The sequence below is a fragment of the Oncorhynchus nerka genome, linkage group LG6 (genome assembly GCF_034236695.1).
Source record: "Oncorhynchus nerka isolate Pitt River linkage group LG6, Oner_Uvic_2.0, whole genome shotgun sequence".
NCBI lineage: Eukaryota > Metazoa > Chordata > Actinopteri > Salmoniformes > Salmonidae > Oncorhynchus > Oncorhynchus nerka.
The window spans coordinates 33,548,389-33,560,652 of NC_088401.1; the positions used below are offsets into that span (position 1 = coordinate 33,548,389).

The 12,264-nt window shown below is 44.8% G+C and overlaps 1 protein-coding gene across 3 annotated transcripts; it reads right to left on the reverse strand.

The window, feature by feature from the left end:
- Positions 1 to 1,837: 1,837 nt before the first annotated feature.
- Positions 1,838 to 11,709, reverse strand: nsun6 (NOP2/Sun RNA methyltransferase 6). Of its 3 annotated transcripts, none has more exons than XM_029661490.2 (12): positions 11,626 to 11,709; positions 11,212 to 11,355; positions 9,956 to 10,111; positions 9,280 to 9,377; positions 7,064 to 7,170; positions 6,506 to 6,659; positions 6,109 to 6,190; positions 5,677 to 5,796; positions 4,940 to 5,084; positions 4,557 to 4,702; positions 3,995 to 4,120; positions 1,838 to 2,655 (listed from the first exon to the last, which is right to left on the reverse strand). In XM_029661490.2, exons 2-12 carry the CDS (start codon positions 11,296 to 11,298, stop codon positions 2,437 to 2,439), a joined length of 1,440 nt encoding a protein of 479 aa, XP_029517350.2. In that variant the 5' UTR covers positions 11,299 to 11,355; positions 11,626 to 11,709; the 3' UTR covers positions 1,838 to 2,436. The 3 variants fall into 3 exon arrangements, with proteins under 3 accessions (XP_029517350.2, XP_029517349.2, XP_029517348.2); XM_029661489.2 differs by having other exon boundaries at positions 9,280 to 9,374; positions 11,631 to 11,660; XM_029661488.2 differs by having other exon boundaries at positions 11,631 to 11,660.
- Between the last annotated feature and the right edge of the window lie 555 nt (positions 11,710 to 12,264).

Here is a 12,264-nt window from a genome sequence, read left to right on the forward strand (position 1 = left end):
GTAGCACGTGCTCCAGCAGGTATATCTCACTGGTCACCCCCAAAGCCGATTCCTCGTTTGGTCGCCTTTCCTTCCAGTTCTCTGATGCCAATGACTGGAACGAACTGCAAAAGTCACTGAAGCTGGAGACTCTTATCTCCCTCACTAGCTTTAAGCACCAGCTGTCAGAGCAGCTCACAGATCACTGCACTTGTACATAGCCCATCTATAAACAGCCCATCCAACTACCTCATCCCCATTCTGTATTTATTTATTTTGCTCCTTTGCACCACAGTATCTCTATTTGCACATTGATCTTCTGCACATCTACCAGTCCTGTGTTTAATTGCTATATTGTAATTACTTCACCACCATGGCCTATTTATTGCCTTACCTTACCTCATTTGCACTCACTGTATATAGACTTTTCTTTTTTTTCTACCTTATTATTGACTGTATGTTTGTTATTCCATGTGTAATTCTGTGTTGTTGTATGTGTCGAACTGCTGTGCTTTATCTTGGCCAGGTCACAGTTGCAAATGAGAACTTGTTCTCTACTAGCCTACCTGGTTAAATAAAGGTGAAAAAAAAAAAATTGTCCTGTTGAAAAACAAATTAGTCCCACTAAGCGCAAACCAGATGGGATGGTGTATTGCTGCAGAATCCTGTGGTAGCCATGCTGGTTAAGTGTGCCTTGAAGTCAAAATAAATCACTGAAAGTGCCACCAGCAAAGTAACCTCACACCATCACACCTCCTCCATGCTTCACAGTGGGAACCACATATGCAGAGATCATCCGTTCACCTACCCTCACAAAGACACGGTGGTTGGAACCAAAAATCTCAAATTTGGACTCATCAGAGCAAAGGACAGATTTCCACTGGTCTAATGTCCATTGCTCGTGACTCTTGGTCCAAGCAAGTTTCTTTTTCTTAGTGGTGTCCTTTAGTAGTGGTTTCTTTGCAGCAACTCAAACCATAAAAGGCCTGATTCACGCAGTCTCCTCTGAACAGTTGATGTTGAGATGTGTCTGTTACTTAAACTCTGTGAAGCATTTATTTGGGCTGCAATCTGAGGTGCAGTTAACTCTAATGAACTTATCCTCTGCAGCAGAGGTAACTCTGGGTCTTCCTTTCCTGTGGCGGTCCTCATGAGAGCCAGATTCATCATGGCGTTTGATGGGTTTTGCGACGGCACTTGAAGAAACTTTCAAAGTTCTTGACCTTTTCCGGATTGACTGACCTTCATGTCTTAAAGTAATGATGGACTGTCGTTTCTCTTTGCTTAAAGGTGTTCTTGCCATAATATGGACTTGGGTCTTTTACCAAATAGGGCTATCTTCTGTATACCTCTCCTACGTTGTCACAACACAACTGATTGGTTCAAATGCATTAAGAAGGAAAGAAATTCCACAAATGAACTTTTAACAAAGCACACCTGTTAATTGAAATGAATTACCTCATGGAGCTGGTTGAGAGAATGCCAAGAGTGTGCAAAACTGTCATCAAGGCAAAGGGTGGCTACTTTGAATAATCTCAAATATAAAATATATTTTGATTTGTTTAACACTTTTTTGGTTACTACATGATTCCATGTGTTATTTGATGTCTTCACTATTATTCCACAATGTAGAAAATAGTCAAACAAAAATAAGGAAAAACCCTGGAATGAGTCGGTGTCCAAACTATTGACAGGTACTGAACACTTGTAGATTTATGACCTTCACCCGCATTGACCTTCATCCATTTGATCAAATCGACTTAATAAATAAATGTTTTGATACTGCAAGCAATATGGTGATGTTTATACACAAATATTGAATGAGAAAGTAGTAAAGAAGAATATGCAAATATACATATTTAGTTTATTTTCAATTTATTTGAGAGAATAAGGGATAAGTAAAGTAACAAAATCTGTTGAATGTAGAGAGCATAAACTGAGGAATAGCTGTGTGATGCCATCTTGTTCCTGTAAAAAATAAAACACTATCTAAAAGGCAGTAAATTGTTAATACCTCGTGACCTCTTTCAGCACGCTACTTCCTGATCTACGCTCCCAGAGCCAGCAAATCCGCTGTCACCAGGGCAGCTGTGTCGTCACTGTTGTCATGGCGACGAGGCGAACGGCAGCAGAACTGCATTTGCCGATACTCATCCACCCTACGCATTTTCTCCCTTACTCGCCCATAAATGTTTTTTCATCTTGCTCAATCCCTCCCTCCCTCCCCTCTCTGTTTATACAAGTCATCCCTATATGGGCCAGTGTTTTAGTAGGCAGCCAGGCAGGCACAGAGGTGGATGTTGTAAACCGCACAGGGAGTGTGTGTTCTAAATGCTCTCCTGCCTGAGTACAGTGAGAGGTGTAAACACCATTATTCCTCTCTGCAGGCCCTGTGTGAAGGCAGGGAGAACAGCTCGGTTCTAACCAGATGGGGAGGGTACTGCTAGTCTAGTCCTGTCAGCTTTTCAGGAACTTGGCAATGAAGAAGCCAATAGTGTCCTTGTTGGCTCGGTGTGCGAGGGGGGTTGGGGACTCTGGCTGTTCTGTGGGGCTGTCATCCTCTCCCCTGGCCTCGGCCGCGCTCCAGCCCAACTCAGGACTGAACCTCTGGAGGAGACGCAGCTGCTCAGGTGACAGGCCAGCTCCCAGCATGCCCTCTGCTCCGATGTGGGGCTCCTGAGAGAGACAGACACTGTAGTTAGTCTTTGTGTGTGCACGTTTGTTACCTGAGGCTGTGTGTGTACATTTGTTACCTGGGGCTGTGTGTGTACATTTGTTACCTGGGGCTGTGTGTGTACATTTGTTACCTGGGGCTGTGTGTGTACATTTGTTACCTGGGGCTGTGTGTGTACATTTGTTACCTGAGGCTGTGTGTGCACGTTTGTTACCTGAGGCTGTGTGTGTACGTTTGTTACCTGAGGCTGTGTGTGCACGTTTGTTACCTGAGGCTGTGTGTGCACGTTTGTTACCTGAGGCTGTGTGTGTACATTTGTTACCTGAGGCTGTGTGTGTACATTTGTTACCTGAGGCTGTGTGTGCACGTTTGTTACCTGAGGCTGTGTGTGCACGTTTGTTACCCGAGGCTGTGTGTGTACATTTGTTACCTGAGGCTGTGTGTGCGTACCCGTTTGTTACCCGAGGCTGTGTGTGCGTACCCGTTTGTTACCCGAGGCTGTGTGTGTGTACCCGTTTGTTACCCGAGGCTGTGTGTGTGTACCCGTTTGTTACCCGAGGCTGTGTGTGTGTACCCGTTTGTTACCCGAGGCTGTGTGTGCGTACCCGTTTGTTACCCGAGGCTGTGTGTGCGTGTACCCGTTTGTTACCCGAGGCTGTGTGTGTGTGTACACATTTGTTACCTGAGGCTGTGTGTGTACATTTGTTACCTGAGGCTGTGTGTGCGTACCCGTTTGTTACCCGAGGCTGTGTGTGCGTACCCGTTTGTTACCCGAGGCTGTGTGTGCGTACCCGTTTGTTACCCGAGGCTGTGTGTGTGTACCCGTTTGTTACCCGAGGCTGTGTGTGTGTACCCGTTTGTTACCCGAGGCTGTGTGTGCGTACCCGTTTGTTACCCGAGGCTGTGTGTGCATACCCGTTTGTTACCCGAGGCTGTGTGTGTGTGTACACATTTGTTACCCGAGGCTGTGTGTGAGTACCAGTTTGTTACCCGAGGCTGTGTGTGAGTACCAGTTTGTTACCCGAGGCTGTGTGTGTGTACCCGTTTGTTACCCGAGGCTGTGTGTGTGTACCCGTTTGTTACCCGAGGCTGTGTGTGTGTACCCGTTTGTTACCCGAGGCTGTGTGTGTGTACCCGTTTGTTACCCGAGGCTGTGTGTGCGTACCCGTTTGTTACCCGAGGCTGTGTGTGTGTACCCGTTTGTTACCCGAGGCTGTGTGTGCGTACCCGTTTGTTACCAGAGGCTGTGTGTGAGTACCAGTTTGTTACCCGAGGCTGTGTGTGTGTGTGTGTGTTTACAGGTTTGTTACCTGAGGTTGTGTGCATGTGTGTGTGCGCTACCTGAGGCTGTAGTGTGAGGCAGGGGAAGGTGTTAAGGGCCCAGGCCACCTGCTCCTCGTTCTCTGACAGAGTCACAGTGCAGGTGCTGTACACCAGGACTCCACCTCTCTTCAGGAGCCGTACCGCCTGCCAATTATACACACACACTAAGGTCACACTCACAGTAAGCACTCTTTAACATGCCCTCATCGCTCAATAGATAGACACTGCATTGTCAAAACGCTGGTGCAGCTATGTACACACACACTTTTACCTTACTGCGGTCTCTTCAGAGCCTAGATATTAAATGGCCTTAAGGAAACTCCAGTGGACACTGATGGAACGCTTTGTGCCGCTGGAATAAGTGATGTGCTCACTATTGGACCCTAATCTCCCCACAGTAATCCATCTACCGGCTATACTTAAGCTTTTCATCAGAGTATATCGGAGCCCAGAGCTCTAGAACACTCGAGCTCGGCCACACTGTCCTCTACTGGTCACAGACAGTGTTATGCGAGGTAAGTGTGCTCGAGCGGGCATGCATGCGTCTGTGTGTGTGTGTGTGTATGCGTGTGTGACGCACGGTGTGGAAGAGCTTGCGCTGTAGAGGCTGGTAGGAGCAGATCTCCTTCAGGTTCCAGGTACAGACCATGCTGGGTCTCTGGCCTAGACCGCTACATGGAGCATCCAGCAACACCCGGTCAAAACTCTGTGGAGGGAAGGGTGGACCTGAAAACAGGGTGACATGAAAGTATCCAGGTCTCTGAATTAGTAACCGCGCTAGCCAACCAAGTAGAGAGGTGAGAATAACATTGAAATCGGCAGCGGTGTCCATGCCGGCGCTCTAAACGGCACCTGATTACCTATAGTGCACTACTTTTGCCTAGGCCCTGGTCAAAAGTAGTGCACTACGTAGGGGATTAGGGTGCCATTTGGGATGTGCATCCCATCAGTTACATTCCGTACCCTCAGTGTCCTGGGCCTGGTCAGTGCACACAGCCTTGATGCTATTGAAGCAGTGGGCTTTGATGCAGTCCAGATGCAGCGCTTTGGCGTTCTGACGGATGCGCTCCACCTTGCCTCTGATCTTATCCAGGGCCACTACCTCTCCCTGCAAGGGACAAACCAAGTGGGCAGCAAAGGCAAAAACAACATTCCAGGTAGCAGTGGGGAAAAGAGCTCAACCTTGCCCAACAGCTCCACCTTGTGGAGAAGTAGATGTAATGTGCAAATGGAAACTTAAAGGGACATTTTACTCATATATTAAAGTTTTGTTTTCAATTATTTGGGGTGGAGCCATATAGCTGGACCCAACCAAATTCACATAGAAATGTGAGTTCTTGATCTGTCATTCCCATTGAAAGAAAGTCTAAGAAGCGGTAGATATGTTCTACGTGTGCTATTTCTATGCTTCCCGTTCTTAAATTTAGTTTTTGTGCCTTTCACTTTCGGTTTTGTACACCAGCTTCAAACAGCTGAAAATACAATTGTTTTGGTTATGAAAAATATATTTCGCAGCGGTTTAGATGGTACAATGATTCTCTACACTATACTTGCTTGTTTTATCACATAATCTGAAATTAGGCGAACTATTAGAATTTTAGCAACCAGGAAATTGTGTAGCGATTTCTGCATATTGCACCTTTAACTTCAAGGTCTTCAAAGCCCAGCAGAGCCCCCCCACCCCCCCCACACTCTCTCACCTGTCCCCCCATCAGGGCAGCGATATGGCAGGTCTTCCCCCCGGGAGCGGCACACATATCCAGGATGCGCTCTCCAGGACGGGGCCCCAGCACGTGACCCACCACCACCGATGGGAGGTTCTAGAGTCATAGAAAGAGACGGGGAAAACAGAGCTCAGGCTATGAGTGCTAATCTAGGATAAGATTAGCTGCTCAGATCATAATGAATAAGATTTTACAGAGAGGTGGGGACCTAGCACTCTACTCTGAAATGCTTTGTGGATACAGGCCCAGGTCCCCAATGTCCATGTGATCTTATTTGTTGTGATCAAAACCGATTCTAAAATCAGCACTCTTTCTCTGAGATCCTTGATACACGAGATGCCCCTGATTACGACCGTCGATCCAGAGAATCTACTGCCCTCTCAAAAAAAACTGCTGTTCAAGAGGTACCTGTAGGAACGCCAGGCTGGGTAGTACCCCATCGAAGGAGGGGCTCTGGTACAGGGGCTCTACCATCCGAATACCAACGCCCCTACACGGGAAGAGAACAGTGACCATTACTGTAAAATATATTCAATCCTGAGCATGTCTTACTGCTTAGCGTACGCTTTTTACTAGGACTAAATCTTTCTGAGCATTGATATCGAGTATCTGCGCCTGCTTCATTCAATGAGGCTTGATCTGTATTAAAACTTTACTCCAATAGCAACCATACTATTACCATGTTACTAACACTTCATGATGTGCTATAAAGTGCTAGCCAAATAGCAGCCTTATAACAAACTAGTGTAACGCTGCTCTGAGAGAATTTTGAATAGAGATTCGAGACCTAAGTGTCTCTGCCTACTTGACTGGTTCGTCTGAGCAGAAGATGTTGGAGCGGTCCATTTCAGCGACTCCATTTCCCACAAACACTTTCTTTCCCTTAAAGTCCTTGTTCCCCCGTGTGCACTTCCCCTCCAGGTCCGAGAACACAGACACAGCATCTCCTGTCTTCATGACTGAAACAGACAGAAAATGATCCGGCAACAGGTTTACGAGTCAATACTCTTTTTTTTTTTTTACAGTTCTAGCACAATCATCTGCAGTAAAGGCAACTAGTATCACAACATCGATATGTTACACCACGTCCTGTCTTCATGACTGAGACCAAACACGCCGCTATTATTGTGCCTCCGGTCCAGGCCATAATGTTCATTCTCAAAACTATTATTTCACTAGACTGCTGATAACAGTTCTAACGGAACCGTCTGTTGTGAACGCAACTAGTATCCCTTCAAATGATTGAAGAAGAACTCGAGGGTCTACCAAATCGTTACGGTCCAAGGTTCCAATGGCAACTAAGGAAGTGAAGAAAAAGGGTGCCGTCCTTGGCTTGTAGTTGGAGTGCATGAGGTCCTCTTACACTTGGGTGTGGCGAGGATCCCTGGGGCGAAGACGTGCGCTCCCCTCAGAACAGCACTGCCACACTGAGCGCCTACTATGACCTCCGAGCTGAGCTGGACCACAGGCCTGAGAGCAAAGTAAAAGGGTGGTAAAAACATTCACATGCCGCTTATTTGCTATGGTTACGTCCCAAATGGCACCCAATTCCCTAATGTGGTGCGCTATTTTTGACCAGAGTCCATAGGGAAAAGGGTGCAATTTGGGACTCAGAATAACTATTTTTCTTTCACACACACACACACACACGAGTGATGAGGTGATGAACAGCGCTAATGATCAGAGGTACCACTTATATGCTATCCCCACACACATACATATCAATAGTAGCAAAGGACAAATTCTTGGAAAGATTAAGAGCAGAAGAGAAAGTTGCCTTATGTCAGTGCTAGCAATTGTTGGTTTATGCGGGGCTTTCTTTTTGTCTTTAAGTTCTGTTGTTGATTTGGTAACATAATAGAATGTCAAACCCAATGTGCATAGCGAGTTTTTGCATAGCGAGTTCAATTAAGAAAATTGTTCATTCTACTGTAATTTTATGAAATCATGTGTAGTTGTGGCCATGGTGGGAGTGATTTTGGAGAGGGTTTGGGATTTTTCTAAGCTCTGGTCCAGGAAGGCTCAGAGTCAGAAAGCTGCATGCAAAGTCCCGGACAAGAGCTTAGATTTTTACATCGTTAAAGAGTGCTTTTCCCTCTTACCTTCGTGGAGTGGACTCTTACACTACACGACCAAAAGTATGTGGACACCAGCTCGTCGAACATCTCATTCCAAAATCATGGGCATTAATACAGAGTTGGTCCCCCCCTTGCTGCTATAACAGCCTCCACTCTTCTGGGAAGGCTTTCCAATAGAGGTTGGAACATTGCTGCAGGGACTTGCTTCCTCTCGGCCACAAGAGCATTAGTGAGGTCAGGCACTGATGTTGGGCGATAAGGTCTGGCTCGCAGTTGGCGTTCTAATTCATCCCAAAGGTGTTCGATGGGGTTGAGGTCTTGGCTCTGTGTAGGCCAGTCAAGTTCTTCCACACCGATCCTGACAAAGCATTTCTGTATGGACCTCGCTTTGTGCACGGGGGCATTGTCATGTTTAAACAGGAAATGGCCTTCCCTAAACTGTTGCCACAAAGTTGGAAGTACAGAATCGTCTAGAATGTCATTGTATGCTGCAGCGTAAAGATTTACAGTTGGCACTATGCATTGGGACAGGTAGCGTTCTCCTGGCATCCGCCAAAACCAGATTTGTCTGTCGGACTGCCAGGTGGTGAAGCGTGATTCATCATTCCAGAGAACGTGTTTCACTGCTCCAGAGTCCAATGATGGTGAGCTTTACACCACTCCAGCTGACGCTTGGCATTGCGCACAGTGATCTCTGGCTTGTGTGCGGCTGCTCTGCCAAGGAAACCCGTTTCATGAAGCTCCCGAAGAACAGTTCTGGTGCTGACGTTGCTTCCAGAGGCAGTTTGGAACTCGGTGAGTGTTGCAACTGAGGACAGACGATTTTTATGTGCTACACACTTCAGCGGTCCCGTTCTGTGAGCTTGTGAGACCTACAACTTGTTGCTCCTAGACGTTTTCACTTGACAATAACAGCACTTACAGTTGACCGGGGCAGGTCTAACAGGGCAGAAATTTGACAAACTGACTTGTTGGAAAGAAGGAATCCTATGACAGTGCCACGTTGAAAGTCACTGAGCTCTTCAGTAAGGCCATTCTACTGCCAATGCTTGACTAGGGAGATTGCATGGCTGTGTTAAATTTGATACATTTTATACACCTGTCAGCAACGGGCGTGGCTTAAATAGCCAAATCCACAAATTCAAAGTGGTGTCCACATACTTTTGTATATAAAGCTGTCATGGATGTCATAAGGTGAATGCACCAATTTGTAAGTCGCTCTGGATAAGAGCGTCTGCTAAATGACTTAAATGTAAATGTAAATCTAGGCAAAGGGTGGCTACTTTGAAGAATCTCAAATATATTCGTTTAACAGTTAATACATGATTCCATATGTGTTATATGTGTTATTTCATAGTTTTGATGTCTTCACTATTATTCAACAACGTAGAAAATACTAAAAATAAAGAAAAAAACCTGGAATGAGTAGGTGTGTCCAAACTTTTGACTGGTACTGTATATAGTGTATTTGGCGGACATTTTGCAGGCATTCCTGACATACCTAGGCCCGATGACAGGAAGAAGCAGCACATCTGGAATGTGTGGGTGGGGGAGAATAGTAACGGAAATGTCTTCAGACTGAGAGTCACACTTCTGCTGCTGCAAGAACAGAGGTAGCAGGGTTAGAAGAGCTCGCACTGAGGCGTCAACACACAAGAAAACAGTGTTGAAAATCATAAATGTATACACACACACACAGTCAGACATAAATGCTCTTACACAGCATACCCACCGGGACAAAAAAATACCTTTAGCAATTTTAAAAAAAAGACAATTTAAGTAGTTTTCGGGCAAAACTGCTCCATAGACATGTCCACTATGGCTGTGTCCTGATTCTCCACCCTTTTCCTAAAGTGTGCATTTGCACCCTGTCATGTATTTAAAAGCATTGGATTCGTGTAAGCATTGGCTGGAGGGAGTTTCCCTCATTGTTAAATCCATGACTGCTGATGTAAAAAGGGTTTTATAAATATATTTGATTTATTGATTGATTGATGACGGAGAGTGATCAGCTGTGCAAGTGCACACTTCGGTAGAAGGGAATAAACTCAGTCCATCTGTCTCTCACACCATAGCCTAGAAGGAGCCTTGATCTTAAGCACATTTCAGTTAACGTCCTACAGTGAATCAATCCCACCCCCACGAGCCAGCAACACAGAAAGCAGACTGCTCCCCACCTGTTTGAGTTCCTCCCCAAGCCTGTGTTGGATCTCCTCCAGGGAAGCCAGGTGAGTGCTGGCTCGTACACAGGTCAAGGCAGGCGGGTGGGACAGGCAGGACAGCAGCCTCTGGAACCTCTGCTCTGCCTCTCCTTGACTCACTGCAGCCAGCACCTGCACCCAAACATAGGACAGGGGGTGTCAGGTTCGAGTAGCTGAACATTACTTCTCTATTTCAACAGATCATTGATGGGTGACACTTTGAACTTCAGGGCCCATATTCATGAAGCATCTCAGAGTAGAACTAGGATCAGGGCCTCCCTTTCCATAACATTTGGATTCATTATTATCTAAAAGGCCAAACTGATCCTAGATCAGCAATGCTACTCTGAGAAGCAGGAGAAATACATGCCCAGATAGCTGTACATAAATAGATGAGATCTGATCAAGTGCGAGAAAAGGCTTAGGTGTCATTTAGGAACAATAAAGTTGCATCTAGTAGAAGTCAACCAACGTCTTGTTCGAAAAAAGAACATAAATGGAGTCACTATCAAAACAATGAACACAAACACATTAATTAGTGTGTGTGTGTGTGTGTGCTAGGTGCTTTTAGCAACGCGGGTGTATTTACATACTAAAAAAAATCAATTTAACCTTTATTTAACTAGGCAAATCAGTTAAGAACAAATTCTTATTTACAATGATTGCCCAGTCCCCCGGCCAAACCCTCCCCTAACCCAGACGACGCTGGGCCAATTGTGCGCCGCCCTATGGGACTCTCGAACACGTCCGATTGTGACACAGCCTGGGAACGAACCACGGTCTGTAGTGACGCCTCTAGCAGTGCCTTAAACCGCTGCACCACTCGGGAGGCAATTGCTTTAAATTGTACTGGGTTGCAAAAAAAACAGTCCGTGGGAAGCCAGAAAATAACTCCATTTCAATTTCCTGCCGATGGGCAGGACAGTTGATCATTATGAGAGAAAATATCTAAAGGATCATATTATTAAACATACTTTCCAAACTTTGGTCTGTTATATACCCCACTTCCTCTCTGCTTGCCTCATGTCAAAACAAACGTCCCCCACAAGTTATTCCTTATTTGTCCACATATGCCGCATGTGCAGGACTTTTATTTTGACATGAGGTAAGCAGAGAGGAAGTGGGTCTACAACAGACCCTGGCTTGGAAACTCTTTAATAACACAATTCTTTAGATATCCCTATGTATGCATGTGTGTGTGTGTGTGTGTGTAGCAGGTAAGGGAACCCCACCTCCTTGTTTATGAAGACATTCCTCAAGTAATCATGAACTTCTGGCTTCAATGCAATTCTTGGGAAAATTGACATTTCTTCTGGCATTGGTTTTGGCAATTTGAAGATGGAAAGAAATACACCTATTTCGACCTGAGATGTAACCTAGGTTATTACATAAACAGAAATTAAAGTTATTGTTAATTACTGCATCCATTCCCTTGAAATGGTCAATATCTGACCATTTTAACGGGAGACCTGGGAGCGAAGAGGCTAGTAGTATTGTAAGTGATATGAAGACATCAAACGCATAAGCTTCTTTGCGATTCTAGCATGTTCCTCGCATGAAGTATTGATTCAAAGTACTTTTGTGTGCAAATTCTAAGCGAAAAGCGTTTTACAAGTCAGTTTTGAATCAGTTTCCATGCTACTCACGTTACATTTTTGGGTGAAGGATCTTCGTAGGGCATTTCCTTATACGTCATTAACATGTCTGTATCGTAATGTTGGGAGTTGTAGTTCTTTTGAGGCAATCTAATTGAAGTCGTTTTCTCGTTCTTTAGATACTGCTGTGCATGTTGTTCTATATCCATGTTGCTATTGACACACACATTTCAGTTCAGTGATAATTCAGAGATTTTGTATATATGTTTTGAGTTTATGTACATTAATCAAACATGAATCAACTCACATGTGATAGTCACTTACAGATTATTATTACCTACTCATAAATAGTATCTATAAAATGTGACATCTAAAACTACACCAGACAACAGATTTGGGATGCTTCATTGTTTTTTTAAATTTTCTTGAGGACACCATTTTTCAACTCTAATTTACTTCACTTAAACTAAGATGAATACCAAGATTACAATCCTAACTACATCCAGGACACTGATGTGAAATGTGTTTTTAATCGTATTACATTTTAAGGGGGGAGGGGGGCAAAACTGTTGTTTCTGCTCAGAACTGTCATTGGCATTCCTGTGTCAGCTGATTAAAAAATATATATATATATTTAACCTTTATTTAACTAGGCAAGTCAGTTAAAAACAAAATCTTATTTACAATGAC

Bases quoted from the DNA above. Each gene is read 5' to 3' on its own strand.
- nsun6 (XM_029661488.2), bottom strand. From the start codon at position 11,660: ATGCCCTACGAAGATCCTTCACCCAAAAAT. The intron at 9,378-9,955 runs GTGGGGAGCAGT...CTGTTCTTGCAG, and splicing joins TTGGGGAGGAACTCAAACAG to CAGCAGAAGTGTGACTCTCA. The intron at 4,121-4,556 runs GTGCGTCACACA...TATAATTGGCAG, and splicing joins AGCGCAAGCTCTTCCACACC to GCGGTACGGCTCCTGAAGAG.